The 23,804-nt window shown below is 42.4% G+C and overlaps 1 protein-coding gene across 1 annotated transcript in view; it reads right to left on the reverse strand.

Moving 5' to 3' along the window:
- cdk19 (cyclin dependent kinase 19) overlaps positions 1-23,804 on the reverse strand; it is a 71,886-nt gene that overhangs the window by 33,831 nt on the left and 14,251 nt on the right. The window contains exons 3-4 of the mRNA XM_084378291.1: positions 3,237-3,347; positions 1,854-1,994 (exon numbers count right to left, since the gene is read on the reverse strand). Coding sequence (XP_084234417.1) covers positions 1,854-1,994; positions 3,237-3,347 — 252 coding nt within the window. The remainder of the gene's footprint in view (positions 1-1,853; positions 1,995-3,236; positions 3,348-23,804) is intronic.

The following is a 23,804-nucleotide window of genomic DNA, read 5'->3' on the forward strand; positions in this document are numbered from 1 at the left end:
CTAAAGTCACATTGATTCAGATCTGATCTGGACCACATCGACATGAGTGTGTCTCCAGGTGTAAGGTAGTACTACTGCATAAGTGGAAAAAGGTGTATAAAGCCTTCAGTGTCTCCAGAGAGAGCTGTTGGCGTTTTTCCACCAGCACTTTTGGCTGCGCCAAGTCAAACCAAGTCACGCCGATTTGCTTTTCCATCACCAGTTTCACTACTACTTGAGCCGTGTACTTTCAAACGTCTGCTGTGTTTTACTGTTTCATCGTGTTCGCTTGTTTAAAAGTCATGTTTAGTGACTGCTGCTGAAAACACAACGTTACACAAAGTAAGGCAACAGCTTTTATAATAATCATTTATCATAACTACCATAAAAGAAACAACGGGATATTAACATTAGCTGAGGAGTGACCAAACAAACTGTTATTGATAATACTGACCAGATATGAGTTGATTGTCAGTGAGCTAACCTTAATTTAATTTAATTTAATTTATTTGTACTATTTTTAATCCCACAAGGGGAAACCTTTATGTAGTGAGCTAAATTTCAACCAGCTTAGCCAACCAAGACTGTGATGGACAAATGTTTCCTGTGAACACACAACAGTTCTGATTAAATTCCTGCCATTCAGCCATCTTAACTGAGATTTTAAGACACAATGAGAAGCCCTGTGTTGTGGCTCCAGTTTGACTCTGAGCTACAGAGAATGAAATCTCCCTCTAACCAAAGCACTGTGGGAAAACCGAGGTGGAGAGAATCTCACAGGACCCGCCAGTGTGTCGCAGCCAGGTTAAAGGGTAGACAAGAGTCAGACAACATTCAGAGTGCAGGACGTTCTGCTCCTCAGGCTTTACAATCAAACCCCCAGACAATCAGAGCCATAATAACACACCACACCCAGACATAACAGCACCTGCACTGCCACAAACATCATACTGCACTTGGAACGCTTCACTGTAACAAAGCTGGAGGTTAGCAGCTAGTGTCAAGGTGTGAGACAACACAATGAACTTCAATGTTAACATGTTTAGCTCTGATGAATTCTGTGTTTAGAGAAAGTAACTAATTATATATTTCTGTGGCCAACTTTAGCAGCTGGAGAGAAAATCTGAGCTGCTTTATATTACATTTTGATTAATATTATCATTTTTATGCTTTATTGAACAATGACAACAGGACAATATCATAGACAGTGGTCGTCATAGTGGCCTATGAACAAGAACATAAACATAAAAAATAACATTAAGGAGAGAATACATGAAAATCTAAATTAGCAAACTAGCTAATGAGCTAATTAGTGAGAGGGCTGCTAAAGCTAACGGCCCAGAGACACACCAAACCGACATCAGAGAACTTGCTGCGATGTGGTTCGACTGTTGCGACACCTCTGGTCACTGGTGAAATCATGGATACTACAGCAACAGGCTTTCCCTTTCTTTTTCCATTTCTCTTCTCATGCACTACTTAACGTAGCTGAACAGCCAATCAGCACCATGTCTGTACAATCTGTACACAAATTTTTTTTTGAAGGGCGGTCTTTAATTTGCATGTAACACATCGAGACAATTCTACGTATAAAACTGAAGGATTAAAACAGAATTTATCTATACCCACGTTTTCCTTCCTTCCTTCCCATGTTTTCCTGGTTGTTGTATTTTTTAGTAATTTTTTAGCTCCAAGTCTCCATTTTTATCAACTAATCTAATTCTTGCTAGAAGAAACTTCCCCTCCTGGGTAACAGTGTTTCTGTGACGTTAACAGTGTTGCCTTTGGAAACGGCTCCAAGATGAAGTGTGTGCTGGAGTCAGTGTGTGTCTGTAAGGGGAAACTGGAGCACTGAAGCTAATATAGCTGCTCACCAGATCCCTGTGGAGCACCCAGTTGGCATGGAGGTAATGGATCCCATCCAGAATCTGATACAGGAGAGACTTCACCATCCCTCGGGGCAGCTGCATGGGCTTCTTGTTGGCCTTGGAGGCGCGGTGGAACTTGATGATGTGCTATGAGGCAGAGAGAGGTTTCACCTCAGTTGTGCTTGTGGACTGAAGCATGTCTTGTCAGTTCTGACAGTATAGCTACAACATTACAAGAAAACTGTTTTCCACACCTTGGAGGTGCCTGGTATATGAGGCAAACTATAATGCTGTGATTTATATACATCGTAGTTTTATTGTGTGGCAGCTGGTGTTTACAGTATACCAGTGTTGGAAATCCACATGGGTTTGTTAAATTTGACCAATATCATATTGTCTCAAAAGAAATAGGGGGCAGCATATAATCAGAGTTACCGATAACTTCTGCTAACTGTAGCTGCTGTTAGCTTGTTAGCTCTGTTAGCCATGCAGCTAGTGGTCCAGATTGGTGCTTGTGGTTGCTGTTTACATATCTAGCACAGGAGATTTGGCCTGGGATGGAACAGGGCTAGCTGGTTAGCATGCTAACTTCAGTAAATATCCCTGCAACACATTGTATAAACATCATAACATCATAACAACTGTTATTTCTGCACATTCAGAATTTTTTAACTTTTTCAACTAAAATTCTTATGCATTGCACCTTTAATGATGGTTTCATTTGTTGAGTCTTGGGATGTTAGGGGGGAAAACCACCATTGACCAATTAAAAATGTATTAACTGACAATCACAGATGGACAAAAATACATCTTGTTACAAATTACAAATAGTTACTTATCACATATATTCAATTAAAATACAAAATACTGGTTTAAAACTGAAAAATATAATTCTTTAGTCATTTAGTAGTCTGAATATCGGTTGGGTTTTGTTTGGCCAGTTGTTGTATAGCTACAGATGGGAGCTCTGCACGTAAAAATAAGTCATTATTTTGTGTTATTTAGTTTATTAATCAAGTTACTTGGAGTGAACTACATCTTTTATATCTGTTCTCTTAACTCCTAATGTAATACCTTTTTTTGCATTGAATATAGATGATGTCAGTGGTTAAAACAGTTTTCTAATGGAAAAAAATCCAACATATTTCATATATCATATTATTATATATTTAATTTCACATACAGTATAATTGTATGAGACAGCATAGAATTCAGTGGATCATCTAAAGGTACAGTGGTATCAATGAATGAAATCAGGAAACAGTTTTCTATGCGAGGGTTGTAAAGTTTGCTGCCAGTTATAGTGAAGGAGATATAGGTTCACTGTGACAGGAACGTATCAGGTGACATCATGTACACACATGTGCTGCTGCATGTAGGAAGACTCACCCAAAGGTCATGTTCAGCATAGTCGAAGAGGAGCCAAACCTTTCTGTCGCTGTGGGACAGGAACACTTTCTGCAGGGCGATCACATTCGGGTGTTTCAGTTCTCGTAACAGCTGGAAGACACAACACAGAAGTGTGAAACACTTGGAAGGGGGTCATTCTAAAATGTATGACATTCATTGAATATATAGTTAATTATATAATAGTTTTCTCGAAATTTGTGCTCATGTGATTTTGATGTAATAATAAGTCAGAGTGGCAGTATGATTGTCAGCAAAATATTGAGATTAGTAATGAAACAGCATTTGGAGGCTCTTATACAAAACTCCTGAGACTATTGTGAGTTAATTCAACCACAGCATGGATACCCATTATAAACAGAGGACAGAGAGAAAGAGACAGAGGATAATTAATACCTAAAATGAGACATCCAACAACTGATCAACTGTATGTTTCCTTGTTGAGGCCAGTATCGCTGGGATTTAAGTGAAACATATTAACATATCTGTATTGTCGGTGTGTGTCCTATCAATGCAAAATATTATTCTTAAGACAAAAACAACCCTCTGGGTTTCTCAGAAATAATATTTAATGACTCTACACAGTCTGAATGGGCCAGCAGCCATGTGCGTACAGTATAAAATCCTGTGATTTTAAATGGTATATGATTGGCATCCTGCTGCGCGTAATCCTCTTAACAATGTCAGCTCATTAGATCTTTTTCTGATTTTGGAAAAACTGAAAATGTTTATTAATATATCCTGAATGAACAAATCAAACTGATGAAACTACAATAACAAATATTGAGAACTAAATTTTAACTGAACAGGGATGTCATGGCTACAACTTCTGCTCCACTTTTCAGCCTTTATCTGTTTACATTTTGGCAAACTGGCACCATTATGCTGAATGAGCTATGAGCAATGACAGTACAGACAATGATCACTTGATTACTACGATACTAAAGAAAACCTGATTTAACATGATTCTCAGGCAAGTTCTAGAGTAACAAGGCATCTTGACTTCTTCGTGGATTTATGGATGTTCATTCACAGCAGACTGGATATAATGATAAACTCAGAAAGTGAAAATCACACTGAATCTAAGAATATGTGTATTACAACTGTGGTCAGATTTATTTTTCAAGTTATTACTCATAAAATGAGTACATTTTGAGACAAATTGCAGCGTGGTTAAATGGTTCAGTGGATTTAAAGTAGCTTAACAGCCTCCAGGCCCTGTGTGTCACAGTCACTGCTGCAGCTCTGACTGCTGCCCGTGTTGATAAGCCGGCTAAATCAGTCGGTCAAACTACAATGACTAGTGCACCTGTCACTTTCACCTCATGCAGTATGTTTGATTCATGTCTTTCCTTCTTTGCTCCCCCTTCAGCTCTCCCACACTTCAACAGGGTGGCAGACCTCTAAGTTTGAAAGCCTTTATCATGGATGGAATTTAGGAATTTGCATTTTCCTCAAAAAGCAAACAGCCTGTTAGCTGCACTTAATGCTAGAAAATAATGCTATACTGACCAGCTATACTATGACATACTTTGTTAAGATGTTGTTAGCTCTGTAGTCAGCGTTATGTTAACGTTATGTGCTACCTAGCATTAGGTTCCTGGTGCAGCTGTGATAAAGCAGAAGATTGGCTTTTGGTGGTAAGGGATGGGATATCTGTCACACGAAGTAAAATCATTACATTTAGCCATGAACAAGATCAATGAGCACCATGTGTAAGAGTGCACTCTAATGAAACACAGTTAGCTATTCCAGCCACAGAACTGCAGCAATTAGATGTCCCACTTTAAAATGAGTTGAATCCATTGCACCAGCTTCAAAGGTACGGCATGGAAACTTCTGTTGTTGTCTTTTCATTTATCAGTGAGCCACTGGCTGACAGAGCAGCTGAAGGCCTAATGGAAGTTAGCAGAGAGACAGCTGCATAATGGAGGACATCAGCCTGGCTAATGCTGCGCACTGTGTGTGCTGCAGTCAAGCAGTACGTCTTTCCCTGTCTTTGTAACTGGTTCACTGGCTTCACCCACTCCCATTTGCACTGTGCCGTTTGCTGACCCATCACAGACGATCTATAATCAATCATGTCCTTTAGACAGGCCTCCATGTCTGCAGGGTGTTTCAGTCAGGAGGGAGGAAGAACTGAAACAATCTACAGTGAAACCCACCCGCTGAATGAATTATTCAGTTGTACAGGCTGTCATGACCCTGACTGCACTTCATCTACAGTGAGATGCAGAGAAAACAGCACAGATGCTCAGATCTTGTCTGTCTCTGAGTAACACAGAGAGAACTCAATGATAGATATATAAATGCTACAAATGGTTTTGGTGTTAAAAAATTCCAATGTGAACCAAAGTGACACGTGAAGAGTAACTAAAGCTTTGTGAATACCTTCGGGTCTTCAAACCAGGCCAGCAACTCACAGGGAGAGGCTCTGAGACTCTTGACTGACATGACCTTTCACACACAACAAACAGGACTGTTCTGGGAACAGCTAATTTATCATGTAAAAAGCACCTTTGAGTATCTATAATAGTGTCTGTCAGCATGTTTTTGCTCTGGTCTGTTGTCTGATCTTATTTTAACTCATCTGGATATTGTTTTGTAATCAACTTGAACTTATTTAGGTGATCCTAACAAAAGTCCTGTCTGCACACAAACATATGGCTTACATAGACAACAATAGACAGGTATACTGTTTATCATGTTCGCCATCTTAGTTTAATGTGTTAGCATGTATTGCTAATTAGCATGAAATGCTAAGGTTGATGGGAATGATGGATGGAAACAGTGTTTCTTCAGCAGCATCTGGTTTAAGAACAGGTGGTGAGAACACCTTCTGATTTGCACAAAGAATTGAGAATCGAGCTTCAGATCTGGAACAACGGCAAACTGGGGCAACCCAAGGACTCGAGGGTTTCAAGGGGCCATTGTCCCCCCTACTTTACGACCCTGTTCCACAATCTTTTTAACTTGCGAATCATTGTATCTCCGCAAATGCCTAATAGTGCAACACTTACAGTAAAAAGACATTTCAATTATTCCTATCCACCTTTCAGCCCTATTTGCAAGCTATTAGTAACCCTTTTCACACAGAGTCGCTGCATTATCGCCACAGCGGCGGTTCGCCAATTCTCCCCTGTTGTTTGTTCACACAGAACCAAGCAGCTCCGACGTAAAGACGCACCATATATATATAATGTGTTGTGACTGAGATCCTGACCCACCAAACATCCTGGAAAGTGATAAAGTTACGCTTTTCGCTCTAAATTACATAATTACATAATCGCCATCAGTAAACACTAGCGAGGAGGGAGGCTGTTTTCTGGGGGAAAGATCACTGAAGTCTCGGTCGGGGGGGGCTGACCGTCACCATGAGACAGTAAATACAACAACACAATAGTGAAGGAGACAAACACTTGGCGAGTTAAAGTTTTTTGCCGGGGACAGAAATGTGACGAAGAGTCGGTAGGACAGACAGGAGGACAGACAGGATGACAGACACTTCTCCACATTTAACTGCAGTATTTTTTTCCTCATATAAGTTGCCAAAGACACGACCAGTTACTACGTTACTGTTTGGTAACCGGCCGGCTTATCCATTCACACAGGTTCAGTTCGCCAATGTTGCGCCTCTGACTCTACCTCTGATACTACCTCTGATGCTACCTCTGACTCTACCTCTGATGCTACCTCTGATACTACCTCTGATGCTACCTCTGACTCTACCTCTGATACTACCTCTGATGCTACCTCTGACTCTACCTCTGATGCTACCTCTGACTCTACCTCTGATGCTACCTCTGATACTACCTCTGATGCTACCTCTGACTCTACCTCTGATGCTACCTCTGATACTACCTCTGATGCTACCTCTGACTCTACCTCTGACTCTACCTCTGATGCTACCTCTGATACTACCTCTGATGCTACCTCTGACTCTACCTCTGATGCTACCTCTGATACTACCTCTGATGCTACCTCTGACTCTACCTCTGATACTACCTCTGATGCTACCTCTGACTCTACCTCTGATGCTACCTCTGATGCTACCTCTGACTCTACCTCTGATACTACCTCTGATGCTACCTCTGACTCTACCTCTGATGCTACCTCTGATACTACCTCTGATACTACCTCTGATGCTACCTCTGACTCTACCTCTGATGCTACCTCTGATGCTACCTCTGACTCTACCTCTGATGCTACCTCTGATACTCCCTCTGATGCTACCTCGGACTCTACCTCTGATGCTACCTCTGATACTACCTCTGATGCTACCTCTGATACTACCTCTGACTCTACCTCTGATGCTACCTCTGATACTACCTCTGATGCTACCTCTGATACTACCTCTGATGCTACCTCTGACTTTACCTCTGATGCTACCTCTGATACTACCTCTGATACTACCTCTGATGCTACCTCTGATACTACCTCTGATACTACCTCTGACTCTACCTCTGATGCTACCTCTGATACTACCTCTGATGCTACCTCTGATACTACCTCTGATGCTACCTCTGACTTTACCTCTGATGCTACCTCTGATACTACCTCTGATGCTACCTCTGATACTACCTCTGATACTACCTCTGATGCTACCTCTGATACTACCTCTGATACTACCTCTGGAGGCGCATCAGAGGCGCAGCGAAATTTCACCTCTCGCTGCATGTGAGACCTTCACACAGAGGAGGATGCAGAGAATTGTCGCAGGATCCCCGCACTCAAAGGGCAGTGTGAATGGGGCTACTATTACCAGGGAGGGGACTGCATGTGATTTAGAAATTGCAACCCCATGCTTGTGTTTTGTGCGCCACATTTGCACGGGATAAACAAATGTTCGAAGGTTCAAAAAGTTCAGTGGATAATTGAATTGTCATTTTACGACACGGGGTTGTACAACAAAATGTCAGTTGTAGATGGTGGAGTGTTGAGGATGAGTAAAGAATCTGCGTTTTGGGGCTGTGCTTGTGTATGAGAATATTTTGTTGCTCCTTCTCTGTCATCACTTTTAAAGGTCAATACAGCTGATCTTGCATGAGTAGTATATGATCTGCTGCTGATGTGTTTGACTGTTATGGTCTTGGTAGACTGATGTGGTTGTTCTCTGTGTCACGTTTACTGGTCGTTATACTGGTGACTGGTCTCTTCACCTACTGATTCTGTTGTATCTTCACTTGGATCTACCTGTTGTGCTCTGATAACTAGCTCTCTCTCTCCCTTCTGTGTGTGTGTGTGTGTGTGTGTGTGTGTGTGTCAATATACAATGTATAGGATTTGTAGTGAATGCCTGACAAGTAGAAATAACATGAATAGTATTGCCTAAACTCATGACCGCCCACATCTTGTGTGAAAAAAGGAGATTGTTTAATCATCTAACCCATAGTTGCCTAATGTGTGGTACTTCTAGCTGTTGGGAGGAGGGGTTATAATAATATGACAATTCTTCTTATATTAATCCAGCTCCCTGGGGCCAACCATGAAGAAACTACAGGTGGAAACTACTTTCCTACACAGAACCCTAAGGGGCTCAGTTTCAAGCAAACAAGTCCACATGGCTGCACTTGAAGGCAAAAAGCCCACCATCATAAAAAGCAAGATAAGATGAATTGTACAAACAGGCACCCTCTTTTGGAGCGGGTCTGCGCTCAAAGCCATTCATGGTGTTGAACACAGTTTTGCACACAGAAGGTAATGGATATAGTTGTGGGAAGAGGAAAAAAGGAGAACCTGAGGGGTTTAAAGCTTGCTTAGATTCTCACACACACACACACCTGGCCAATAGTTGTGTAAAGTGTGAGTGCTTGTCAGGTTGTTGGTTCAGAAAATTACATACATTGTTGGGTGCAACCTTCCGATTGTGATGTCAGAAGGCAAAGAAGGAAGGGTTTTCTAACACTGTTCAATGTTCCAACACTTTCGTCAACACACGCTGAGACTTTTAGACTTGTTTCTGAAACTCTTCTTCTGTCATGCCACATTTGACATGAAGATCAAATGGTTGAGCTATCAGTCCCAAACAAAGGAAACACATCAGATGGGAACAAATCCCCAAGGTCACATGTCACTTTGGATAGTACCTTACATGATCATAACCGTAGACTGGGAAATAATGTCCAAAAGCAGCTGCAGAAAGAAGAAACATTTGACCCTAAGAAAATGTCCTGCTCGGTCACACAGTCTTAAGCTGCACATCTGAAACCACAAAAAAGCTTTTCTGTGTTCTTGTTGTACTTTACCGAGACGACTCTAAGGACACAAGAATCCACTTGTGTTACTGAATTTGACACTGACCTTTTGTCTACCAGTAGGCAGGGGGAGACCAAATGCCTCAACAGAATAATGGAATAGACCAAGCAGCTTACTGTGTATGACTGTTTTAACTGTGGCTCAGTCTTTCAAAACCAGTGTTGTTTTTTCTGATTTCTAGAAAAAGGAAGCAGATTCCTAATGTGGCTAATCATTGCCCAGAGCTAATGTGTTCTGATGATCTAAAATAGACAACCAAAATAAAAATACAGTAGACCGACTGTGATAAGTGCATCAACTGTGCAGCTCAAGTGCAATAAATTCAAATGCTGGTGTACCCTCAAGGCCAAGTGAGGAAAGTGACAGAGGAAGGGGCAAAAGGAGGCGAACAATGCAGGAACTGTATGCAGGCTGTTTGATTTGGCCTCTGGATGGGGAAATGAGGTTTGTGTTTAATCACAACCTTAATCCACAGGCTATAATGGGGCATTGTGGTAATGAGCCCTGGGCTTAGGGCTTGTACAACCCCAGCTCTATGGCACCACGACTCAACTATGAGGGCCGGGTGCTGGACGAGACCCACTGAGACCTCAGATGATCGCTGGCACTAAAACCACATTCACGCACAAGGCCAGCGTTTGGCATGGGATCACAAACACGTGTTTAACCCATTTACTGTATACTAGACTGCTGTCGCAGGTTAATTCCTAGTGGGTGCCATTCACACAAGACTTGGGTTTGCCAGAGAGGTTTCAATGTGAATATGTCACAGCAAAGACACATAATAAGAACTGAGTGACAGTTTAAAAAAGTGGTCTCCTTTTGAAAATGTTTTTTATATTTAAAGGGGCACTCGGTTGTAGAGTTGTTCAGATTCCCATACCAGTATCAGAAATGCCGCAGATACTGCCAAAAATGCAGGTATCAGTATCGGCGAGTATGGAGTCTGTGCATCGATCTGATACCACGTAATTTAGAAATGGGACCCTGCTACTTTCCAGTTAGCTCCGTTATCTCTGCTTAACGTTACACACGGGAAATACATTTTTTCTTCGTTGCTCTAAAAGCAGTGAGTCAGGTGGAGCTAGCAATATGTCAGCTATTTGGCAATATTTTACTGTGGATAACCCCACCAGTAACACAGCGACATGTTCAGTTTGCAAAGCTGCAATTTGGAGGGGCGGCACGACCTTATAAAGCATTTGAAGATTCATCACGCGGAAGAGCGCGACAAAACTGCTCTCACCAAACTTTATGAGTCGATGAGGGAACACGTTTTATGTAGGCTGAACGATGTGCAGGCAATCAGCTTTACTACTGACATTTACAGTATCGCCATCAACATTTGCCCTTCAAAGTGCTGCAAGCAAACAAGTTCTGTGAGTAAGTTTTAAGGGAATTATTTATTCCTAGATTTATTTAAGTTGCTGTTGCACTACTGTTTTAAACTGTTCTGTTGAAGAAGTGGCTACACTTTAACAGTTTTTAAAGGAATTATTTATTCCTAGATTTATTTAAGTTGCTGTTGCACTACTGTTTTAAACTGTTCTGTTGAAGAAGTGGCTACACTTTAACAGTTTTTAAAGGAATTGTTATTTATTCCTAGATTTCTAAACATGCAAAGAATGCAAATAAAGAATGAAGACAGGCTAACACTGTAAGCCATGAACTACCAAGAAAAATCAGCTTTGCAAACATCTGACTACACTCAAACAATACGAACAATGCTATTTGGTGGGTGACAGAGTGTACACAGAAACTGCAACTGCAGGTACCACAGTGACACCAACAAACAAAGGAAAAGAGCCATAGAGTGGCACTGGATCACTTACAGTACGCTGCACATCTTCTCTAATTCAATTACAATGACATTCAATGTATGATGCCTATAAAAATGACTGTGAGTGCTGCATTTATAAGAACTCCACAAACATCTGACAGATATTTGTTGTGTTTATGTTGCAGGGTTTAAACATGGTTACATACATGACACAACCAGGGCTCTAGTCCAACTTATCCACTGGTAGCACTCGTGCTCCCAACACCAGCACAACATTTAGATGCACCCCTTAAATTGTCATGCAACGAATGACATTCATATTTTTTTCCATTTTAACTGTATTACTGATGAATTCTTTGGTAATAAAAAGACAACTTACAGAAAAAACAAATGCTTTGTTTTATCTTAGAGGAAAAAGTCACAAAATAAAGTAGTGCGTTTAAGAGATATGTTTCCATGGGCTGCAGCACCTCCTCAAACCAGATGTCATCGCTGCCCAGTCCAAATCACACAACCAAATTTGGTGTTTTTTAATTTTCTGATAAAACTGAAGGAGGGAGTGCTCACTCATGAGTTGAGACACTTCTCCTTTTTCTCAAGCCAAACAACAATTTACAAAATCATTGAATCATCTGAAAAATGCATTGCCACAAAGCTGAAATCTTGGCTGTTTTTCTTAGCTCATTAAAAGCTGACATTTCGGGATCAGTGGTTTCGACTGGACAGTGTTAAAACAATACTGTATCCCCTTTTTGTATTGTGACATGAGAATGTGCTTTGTTTTTGGGTGATTTTTCAAGTGTCCCACTGAATCAAATCCAATAATTAGACATCAGGGTAAGACCGAGAGAGTTCATGAGGTAACTGCTGTGTGCAGTGATGCACTTTAGATAATACAATTATTAGCTACTGATTATAGCTCTTTATTATAAAATAGATTTGACAACTAGTGCTTGCTAAACAATGACAATCTGGTCCTCCAGGGACCGTCTCACGCCCTCTTTCTCTGCTTGGGGAGACGATGATGATTTTAAAAACAAAGTCACAGGGCACATATTTGCAAGTTGCACAGGTGCTCACAGCAATTGATGTAATTTAACTGGACTGTCTCCAAAAATGGCTGCAAATTGCGACTAAATCATTGCAGCCTGGAGCCCTGATACCACAATCATTGTGTCCCTCTAGGTGTGTTGGTACAAGAGCAAAGAAGTAGCTGCAGCGTAAGCAATACCAGCTCAGACACTGTGACAGTGAATCAGTGACCCGTCACAAACCTGTTTCCCATGGTGTTAATACTGAGACACAACTTCACTGCATGGTCTCACATGACGGGGACAAGCAGGTCTAAAGCCATCTGACGCATTACGGTATGTACAACATATACTTATCTCAGCTGTAAATAAATACATTTTCACAAGGACACACATTCATAATTTTGAATGTTTGCAAGCTGCCGGTGTAATCACATCAAACAATTAAACCAAGTCCTGGGAAAACAGCACTACAGGCCATAATCACACATCTGTAATCCAGCCTCAGCCACAGAGAGCCAGCCGGCCGCCCTGTGGGAACATTTTCCATGTGCACAAAATCTTGTGACTCACTTTTATGCGTAATTAGTCAAAGTCCATTTAGGCCATCCTTCAACATGTTCAGGGATGGAGGGCACACTGTGAGCAGACGGCTCAAAGCTGTCATCGTATTGAATTGCCTTCTGCTGCTAAAAGATGCTGATCATTAGTGACACAGAAGAGACACACGGACTGAAAAGGTTAACCCATTAATCTAATACTGTAAACCACTTATTACAAGAACACCGTAAATGCAAATATTGATCAATATGTTTAAATTGGTGGTTAAATGAGAACGTAAAGGCAAGAATAGGAACATGGCAGAAATAAAAGTACAGACACCCTCACTTCTCTGTAAAATAGGTCATGTTTTTGTGAAGGCCTCAGAGAGAAAGCACTCACTGGACGGGCTCCAAATATTCACAGCCTAGCCAGACTCAGGCCAGGGCTGCCAGTCCACCTTTAAAGAGGCTACTCAAGACCCAAATGTGTTTTCAGGTCACTGACCATCAAATAACACTGGTAGGCAGTTTCTGAGCCTGCGTCTGAGATCAGAAAAAACACAGATAGCATCCGTTGTTTTCAGTTCAGAGTTAACTGAAACCATCTTGTGTTATCTCTGGTTTTTGAGAGCTGAAACCAAAGTGGCTGAGGCCACATTTCAAGCATGTCTTGCTAAGTTCTGTGAACTAACCCACTGTCACCACAATGTCCCAGTTCACTTCTCTTCAACATGTCTTGAGTGGGCTACCCAGAATGGTTTTTGTCTCATTTAATTTCAGAGAACTTGAACTGAACTTTTACATGATTATTACAACAAAACAAAGTGACGGGATACTGTAACTTTGACCTGTTCAATAGAGCGAGCGGCAATGATTATTTATATTATTTGATTAATCTCTTGGTCAATTGGAAAAAAAAATTACTCACTATTTTGAAAAATGATAAATCATTAAGCAAAAATGTGATTTGCTGGTCACAGCGGGTTGGATAGGTCGTACAGTGGACTTCCGCTCCGGAAACAAGGGTTTACATCCTGACCTTGACCAAGAGTCAATAGTGATGTGTTTTGAGGTCAGGCTGTGTAAGTCACATCCCTTATGAAAAGTCACTGAACATATTTTTTGATGTAAAATAACGTATTTGAACCCAGACTTGACCAAGAAGGTTTGAAACCTAAACCTAGCCAAGTAGTTTTGGAGCCTAAACCTAACTAATCCGTGACATTTGCTCAATGTTACTAATAGTTATAAAGTGTGTAATCCAATATTTGAGCTGTTTGTCAGCAATCTTTATTTTGAAAGTCTAACTGGAAGTTGAATATGTATTATTGCTAACTTGACTTCGGAGCCATGTACGTGAAAAACTGACGCTAGCATGGTGAGAAAAGAATCATAGGTAGAGGTTTAAGGCCGTTTACCAAGCTGCCAGATGTGAAAAGTTGGGAGTAAGAACATGTTTCATGAAGCATTAAATGTTTTTGCATGAAAGACAATGACTTTTAAAATAAATTACTTTTCCGTCCATGGACTAATCAGTTCAGCTGTACTTGTATAAACTGGTCGGTAATCTAACTGCATTTCCCCAAAGAAAACATTGAAGTTCCAAGATGTCTGAAGTTACTTTTGACTAAAACTACCCTAGAACTTTAATCCAATGACTAAAATGCTACTAAACTAAATCGAAATCAGCGCCTAAAATGATCACTGGATTTCAGCTCTGACAAAAAACACTAATAAATAACCTGCATGTGTTATTGTCATGTATCTTCAAAGCACATCGAACTTTGTGGGAAAGAAGAGCCCACAAGAAAAACAGCGCTGCCCTGGATCGTCCTGCTCCTGAAGACTGATTAATGGCTACTCTCATGTGGCTGCTGGCGAGCAGCAGGTCGATAAATCCACTGCAGGCTGCTCTGTGCAGGGCTCTGCCTGATACTGGTTAGAGACAAACACTGCAGCTCTGTCTGCTGGGGAACATGTACGCCAAGCCTCCTGAATGCACAAAGTAAAGGCCACAGTCACAGCGAGACAGCAGTACAGCAGCAGCAGCATACAGCAGCAGCAAACAGCAGCATACAGCAGCAGCATACAGCAGCATACAGCAACAGCAAGCAGCAGCATACAGCAGCAGCAGCAGCATACAGCAGCAAACAGCAGCATACAGCAGCAGCAACATACAGCAGCATACAGCAGCATACAGCAGCAGCAACATACAGCAGCATACAGCATCAGCAGCATACAGCATCAGCAGCATACAGCATCAGCATACAGCGGCAACAGCATACAGCAGCATACAGCAGCAACAGCATACAGCAGCATACAGCAGCAGCAGCATACAGCAGCAGCAGCATACAGCAGCAGCAACATACAGCAGCATACAGCATCAGCAGCATACAGCATCAGCATACAGCAGCAACAGCATACAGCAGCATACAGCAGCATACAGCAGCATACAGCAGCAGCATACAGCATCAACATACAGCAGCATTCAGCAGCAACAGCATACAGCAGCATACAGCAGCAGCAGCATACAGCATCAACATACAGCAGAATACAGCAGCAACAGCATACAGCAGCATACAGCAGCAACAGCATACAGCAGCATACAGCATCAACATACAGCAGAATACAGCAGCAACAGCATACAGCAGCATACAGCAGCATACAGCAGCAGCAGCATACAGCATCAACATACAGCAGAATACAGCAGCAACAGCATACAGCAGCATACAGCATCAGCATACAGCAGCATACAGCATCAACATACAGCAGCATACAGCAGCATACAGCATCAGCATACAGCAGCATACAGCAGCATACAGCAGCATACAGCATCAGCATACAGCAGCATACAGCAGCATACAGCATCAGCATACAGCAGCATACAGCAGCAGCAGCATACAGCATCAACATACAGCAGAATACAGCAGCAACAGCATACAGCAACATACAGCAGCAGCATACAGCAGCGTACAGCATCAGCATACAGCAGCATACAGCATCAACATACAGCAGCAGCAGCAGCAGCATACAGCAGCAGCATACAGCAGCATACAGCAGCAGCATACAGCAACATACAGCAGCAGCAGCAGCATACAGCAGCATACAGCAGCAGCAACAGCATACAGCAGCAGCATACAGCAGCATATAGCATCAGCATGCAGCAGCAGCATACAGCAACATACAGCAGCAGCATACAGCAGCATACAGCAGCAGCATACAGCATCAGCATACAGCAGCATACAGCAGCAGCATACAGCATCAGTATACAGCAGCATACAGCAACATACAGCAGCAGCAGCATACAGAAACATACAGCAGCAGCATACAGCAACATACAGCAGCAGCATACAGCAACATACAGCAGCAGCAGCATACAGCAACATACAGCATCAGCAGCATACAGCAACATACAGCATCAGCATACAGCAACATACAGCAGCAGCATACAGCAACATACAGCAGCAGCATACAGCAACATACAGCAGCAGCAGCATACAGCAGCATACAGCAGCAGCATAAAGCATCAGCAGCAGCATACAGCAACATACAGCATCAGCATACAGCAACATACAGCAGCAGCATACAGCATCAGCAGCAGCATACAGCAACATACAGCAGCAGCAGCATACAGCAACATACAGCATCAGCATACAGCAACATACAGCAGCAGCAGCATACAGCAACATACAGCATCAGCATACAGCAACATACAGCAGCAGCAGCATCATCATACAGCAGCATACAGCAACATACAGCATCAGCATACAGCAGCATACAGCAACATACAGCATCAGCATACAGCAACATACAGCAGCAGCAGCAGCAGCAGCATACAGCATCAGCAGCAGCAGCAGCATACAGCAACATACAGCAGCAGCATACAGCAGCATACAGCAGCAGCATACAGCAACATACAGCAGCAGCATACAGCAACATACAGCAGCAGCAGCAGCAGCATACAGCATCAGCAGCAGCAGCAGCATACAGCAGCATACAGCAGCAGCAGCATACAGCAGCAGCAACAGCAGCAGCAGCAGCAACAGCAGCAGCATACAGCAGCAGCATACAGTAGCATACAGCAGCAGCAGCAGCAGCATACAGCAGCATACAGAAGCAGCAGCATACAGCAGCAGCAGCATACAGCAGCAGCAGCAGCAACAGCAGCAGCATACAGCAGCAGCAAACAGCAGCAGCATACAGCAGCACACAGCAGCAGCAAACAGCGGCAGCAGCATACAGCAGCAACAGCATACAGCAGCATACAGCAGCATACAGCATCAGCAGCATACAGCATCAGCATACAGCAGCAACAGCATACAGCAGCAGCAGCATACAGCAGCAGCATACAGCAGCATCAGCATGCAGCAGCAGCATACAGCAACATACAGCAGCAGCAGCAGCATGCAGCAGCAGCAACAGCATACAGCAGCATACAGCAGCAACAGCAGCAGCATACAGCAGCAGCATACTGCAGCAGCAGCAGCATGCAGCAGCAGCAACAGCATACAGCAGCATACAGCAGCAACAGCAGCAGCATACAGCAGCAGCAGCAGCAGCAACAGCAGCAACATACAGCAGCAGCAGCAGCAGCAGCAGCATACAGCAGCAGCAACAGCAACAGCAGCAGCAGCAGCAGCATACAGCAGCATACTGCAGCATGCAGCAGCATACTGCAGCAGCAGCAGCATACAGCAGCATACAGCAGCAGCATACAGCAGCAGCATACAGCAGCATACTGCAGCAGCAGCAGCAGCATACAGCAGCAGCATACAGCAGCATACTGCAGCATGCAGCAGCATACTGCAGCAGCAGCAGCATACAGCAGCATACAGCAGCAGCATACAGCAGCAGCATGCAGCAGCATACTGCAGCAGCAGCAGCAGCATACATCAGCAGCATACAGCAGCAGCATACAGCAGCATACAGCAGCAGCAGCAGCATACAGCAGCAGCATACAGCAGCATACAGCAGCAGCATCAGCATACAGCAGCAGCAGCATACAGCAGCATACAGCAGCAGCATACAGCAGCAGCATACAGCAGCATACAGCAGCAGCAGCAGCATACAGCAGCATACAGCAGCAGCATCAGCATACAGCAACATACAGCAGCATACAGCAGCAGCATACAGCAGCAGCAGTGTCACGTATTACGTGTTATTTATGTTGCGTCTCTGATGGACTGCGAGCTGCAGCTACAGGGATGATAGTTTTAGTGCAGGAACCAGCAGAATGAACACCATGAAGCATGAGACTGGAAGTTAGACACACACTTTTTGTAGTTATATCTGCTGTAGCAAATTTACAAGTGCATACGTCCTCTTCTACACAATATGTTGATGTTAGTAGATGTTAGTATGTCTTTGAGGGTCTTAATCAAACAATGGCTGAAGAAATTAGCTCTTCCATTTACTGACAGTGAGACATCAGCGCTTATGTGAACCCTAGCAACCACGTGTTCCAGTTTTTCAACCCACGCCCTCTACAAATACAACTAAGATATGTTCCTGTTTGCACAGTGATCAGCAGGGTGGAGAAGAATGGCTGCTGTGGGCCAGAAAACACAGGCTGCCTTCTGGAGGCTGAGGCAGAACGGACGAAGCCTTGTTTCAAAGCAGGGCTGTAATTTAATTTTTCTACCTTTGAGGTGAAGGGGCCGTTCAGACCAGCTATGACTGTAATTTTCTGGCACAGGATCATTATTACTGAGGGAGTGATTGCACACTTATCTTCACATGGCTATCATAAAAAACTAAATAACATCCTTCAGTTCATACTGTATCTGCCCACATGTGCTGCTATGGCAGAGAGGAAAAAAAGGAGGGAATATTTATGAGGTCAGGACATTTAGCTGAACAAAAGCCATTGTGACCGACAGGGAAAACAAGAGTCATTTCATGGGAATAATAAAATTTATGAACAATGTTTCAATTCACGAAGGTCAAACTTAATGGAGGGAACAGATGTGAAGCAGGAGGAGGTGGGTGAATTGACTTCCACAATAGTAATTAAACCAGTAGGGAGTTTCTACGGCCTGTGATGAAAAGTGGAGGCACCTGAACTAAGAAAACCACTTCATGTCTTTCTCTTTCAACAGAATCATATTGTGGTGAAACAAAGACATCCAGTGACTCGAGGGTAATTCTAGCTTCAAATTTTATTTTCATAGTTTTGGCGTCATTGCTGCCATTAATCATAATAGTTTACTCACGAAGGGCGACTGCTGATGACTCTTGGCAGTTTTTAAAACAAATCCACTGAGGTTTACTAAACTTATTACGAAGAGAAGACAAAGACAAATGATACAATTATTATCCAAACTGTAAATATCAATCACAGCATAAGGAGACTTTCAAGAGACCACTTTCAAGAGACCACTAAGACCAGCAGGGTCAGGTTACATGGGCCGATAGCAGGCTAATCTGCCGCCATGTTTAGTCCTTGCTACTACTTCTGTTGTTTCATATGCAACACTGAGATCTGGTGAGAAGAAGAATCTTTATTTTGATCACATATCATGCAATGTACAGGAGCAGTGGGGAGCCAACACCAGCACCCAGGGATCAACTCCAGATGTTAGTCAGTGCCTTGGTCAAGGTGACTGACTGGTGCAAACCATGTATGATGGTGGGGGAAAGCGAAGCACTAACCCATGCAAGCTTCAACGAATATGTGTAATAAATGGATAATAATAAAGCATTTCATTGTTTATTAACAGTGAAATAAGTATTAACTAATGTTTCATTAACTGTGTATTTACCATTTATCAATGATGGCTATTATAAAGCATTGTTACGTGTATCGACGGGAACATTTCAGTTGAATTTCAATGTTGAAAATGATATTTCATTTCTGTTTTACTTCATGTAATGGACTGACATTATCCATTAAGCAAACACTCCACAATCTATCACACATTTAGGTTATAAACAAACTTTGGTACAGTAGCTAATGTCAAAATTAGTTTGATACTTTTATTCTGATGAATAGTTAAATCAGTCGTATTCTGTCAATATTAGGTTCATCTCAGTAAAATCAGGGAAGACATTGGAACCTTCATGGACGCATTTTTTACACACCTTTTCTATTACATGTGACCAAACTGAAACAGTTTCTAAATTAAATTAAATACTGACTCATAACACTGAAGTTCTGTCTAAAATGATTCAAAACCAAAAACCAAAATGTAAACTCACATGCACACCCATCGTCTTTCACTTGCACTGTCGTAGAAAATACTAAAAAAACAAACTACAGGCTATAGCTAACAACCTGGAGCTCATTTTCCAACTCAGCAACAGTTCCTGTTTTTCACTCTATCTGGACTCCCTCCATCTATAATCTCCACTCTGCTGAACTCAACCTACACAAGTCAGCTCAGTTCACCTACAACCAGCTAGCAGAGGACTTGCCCATGTTGCCCCAGCATTATCTAAACACAGACTGCTTTGGTCACAGGGGTTAAACGGCTGTGAATCTTCAGTTGTTACACAACCTGCTGCCCGTGTTGAGCAGACTGAGAGACTGTGTGGATGGTCCAGAGAAGAAGCAGGATGGTACAGGATGGCCCTGACATCCTGATGAGGTGCCTTTGTGACGCTGACTCCTGATCTCCATGTTAAGAAGGATCGGCAAAAAACAAACAAATTCAAAATCACCAGCTGGAGCAGCGTCACACTTTTCTTGGTGTACTTCAGCTCAGCCTGCCTTGTTGACTCCTACTTCAGACATTGATTTCCTATATTTCTGAGACGTGCAGTTATGCCTGTGTTTGATTTTTTACTTCCAGCTCAACACCCAAAATAGCAACAGAAAGTACACCATCCACTCCTCTGAGAAGCAGTGCAGGCATCTGAATGTTTGGCAACAACAAAGTCAGGAAATTGGGATTCAAACGATGAAATAAGATAGAAAATTTAAAAGCTGTCATGTCATCATCCATTTTCTCTGATGCTGCTGTCACTCAGCCTGCATCACACGGTACTTGGTGTCATTTGAAAAGTATGCTTGATTGGATAATTAACTTCTTGATGTCTGATCTAATCAAACAGAAGAACAAATCTTGTGTATAAAGGTGACTTGCATTGATTTGATCACACATATTTATATTTCTCAAATCCTAAAAGGGGCACATCAACATGGACAGGGACAAAGCACAGAAGACCCTGGCCATTTCATGCTGCAAACCCAAAAGCACATTGCAACCAAACCCCCCTCCACCCTTCCCGCCTCAGCTCGACTGCATGTAGCATGCCAGTTGCTGAACTGCACAGTTTGCTAAATGAAGCGAGGTGGTGGTTTGGGAAGCACAAAGACTCCTTTGTTCTGCTGGGCAAGTCGGGAAGATTTTTTTGAGCAAAACCAATTTCTGGTAGTTGTAATGTTCAGGAAACAAGCGAGGTGAGGCTTGCTCTGCAGGGACATAATGGTGGGAGGACACGCTCCTACCTGCAGTCCTCTTCTCAACGTATGTGAGGATTCTACCTACATGAAGGTGTATGTCCTGCACAGTTTTCACATTCCTGACATGTTCTTGAGCCTTAACAACAAGTAAAGATGAGCACTTCCACGGTCAGCATTGTCTTTGTTAAAAACACAACGCAAAGAAAAAGAGATGTGACATCTGAAGCAGACCTGGAAATATATACAAGCAGGTTTTATCACCACTTAAACTACTCCAACTGCCTTTTCCCAGTTTACCCAACAAGATTAAGACATGATATTCAGGCTGATTAGCTGATTAGTAAAATGCAGCTCATTCATTTCAGTGAGGCCACACTTTTAATGCCACATCAGGGGGCTCCAGCAAATTAATGAAGGGTTTTCTGAAAACAATGTTGAACCTGGCAGGGACACATTGTGTTGGCCAATCAAATACAAACAGGCGCACATTCCTGGTAGATTACTGTATAATGTGAACACTGTATTTCCGCTCTATATCTCACAATCTGGGAGTCCTTCCTCCTAGCCTTACAAGCTGCTGCTGTGTTATGGCGTTAAATAAGTCTTCATGCTCTTTAAACAGGGACGCAATCCTTTGGATCAGCACTGGTGCAGATCTTGACCTTATTAAGCCATTCAAGAACAAGCTAAATGATCCACATTAAATACAGTTTTATGTTCGGCCTCATTCTCTTACAGTAGTAACCTAATGTGCATAAAGCTACCACTGATAGTATGCCACTTCCTGCATGTGGTTTAAGGTTGTTTTGATAGCGATAACAGTATCAGGAATGCCTGATAAATCAGTCAGTGTCAGTGAATACATAAGTCTGTCGCCGACCTGATAACACATCACTCAAGGCCCTGATATTGGATCAGTAATCTGTATCGGCTGATACACAGAAAAGTTGTATGCTACCTCTCTAATTTGCTTCATAATACATGAATTTGAAAGTGAAGGGTTATACTGTGAAACTGGAAGTGTTGACAATGGCATGCTGAGTTAACAAGTGATTTTGAGATTATCACTGTCCACAGCATCTTCTGACCAACCAATCTGACCAGTCAGACCGCCACAGGGAGGAGAGCAGAGAGATCCTGGACAGGAGCCATGCTAAACCAGCCTGGACTTAAGGCTGCTCGCAGGAAAATGAACTGGACAATTGTGACTCAGGCTGGACAAAGAAGTCAGACACTCTTACATTCACCCTGATGCAAATTCAAAAAATGCACTATGCATGTATACAGTTTGTGCAGTTTATGATATGTATGTTCTATGTTTCTGTAGCAAACACAAACCTCCATTTTGTTATGCAAGCCTGTGTTGTATAATGACAGATACATCACCTTGAAACCTTGATGCCATGTCCTATGATTAACGTTACGTTAAAAACACTTCTGGAGGAGCTACGTTGTGTAGTGGGCCAGTTTTGGTCTGGGAAAAAAGTTGGAGCTATACACTGGTGGAACATGTAGAAACATGTAATCATGCTGACAAAAGCCTTTTCCATGTAAACAGTGGGTAATCCTACAGCAGGAAGTGACTGTGTTACAACTATTGCACAAGAATGTCATGTTAGCCTAAAGAACATGCTGGTATGAATGTCTGCACTGGGTATGGGGTGGGAAAAGTTAAATGTGTGTATCTATTAACAACATGCCCTTCATGTTTTGAGTTCATTGCAGTGCCATTTTTGCTCTGAATGCCAGGTCAAAAGTTAGCATTGACCAATGCTGACACATCAGAAAAGTCACACACATTTCAAACACTTTCAGAACACTTTTCATGGTCTTGATACACAAAACCAGGCTTTCTGTCTACTACTGTACAGAGGAGTAGAAAACATCAGTAGATAATGATTATCTGTTAGCATTCATTGTTTCAGGAAAAGCAAGTACGCCCCAGCAGTGCTTCTGTTGGCTCGCCTCAGGAGACACTGTCATGGTCTGATTTGATTTCTCTGGAAAAGAATGCTGCTAACATCATGACAAAACACATCTTATTTTCCCTTTCCCTGTAGAGCGGATATCAAAAACAGGCCTACTTTGACATCATCAGAGGCTTCAGAAAGAGACGATTGTTCTTTCAAACGTTAGAAAGACAAAGCAGTTCAACAGAGCTGCTTTAACTACCAAGCTTCTCTGCTCCTCTGCTTGTGCTAGTAACACAACGATGAGTAAGAGCTCTGTCATACTACCAGCTCATTCTTTGAGTCAAAGTCACAGTTGAATCAAGGACAACAACAACAAATATGTGAGACTTTGGTCAGAGGTCTGACTCATCACACCTCGCCCTGACACCCGCTGAGATGCACATTTGACAGTCTGGCAGAGGGACACAGGCAAACAGTCAAAGGATATAATGAAGTAAACTGAACAGCTGCATGTTAACTGCAAACACAGGGAAACTTTCATCATCTCTTCCATCATTTCTCCATGATTTGATGTGCTCCTACTGTTGTTGACTTACAGTACCTAGTTAAATCGTTTCGTTATTTG

The sequence above is a fragment of the Pagrus pagrus genome (assembly GCF_965226575.1).
Source record: "Pagrus pagrus genome assembly, chromosome: 16".
In the NCBI taxonomy this organism is placed as follows: domain Eukaryota; kingdom Metazoa; phylum Chordata; class Actinopteri; order Spariformes; family Sparidae; genus Pagrus; species Pagrus pagrus.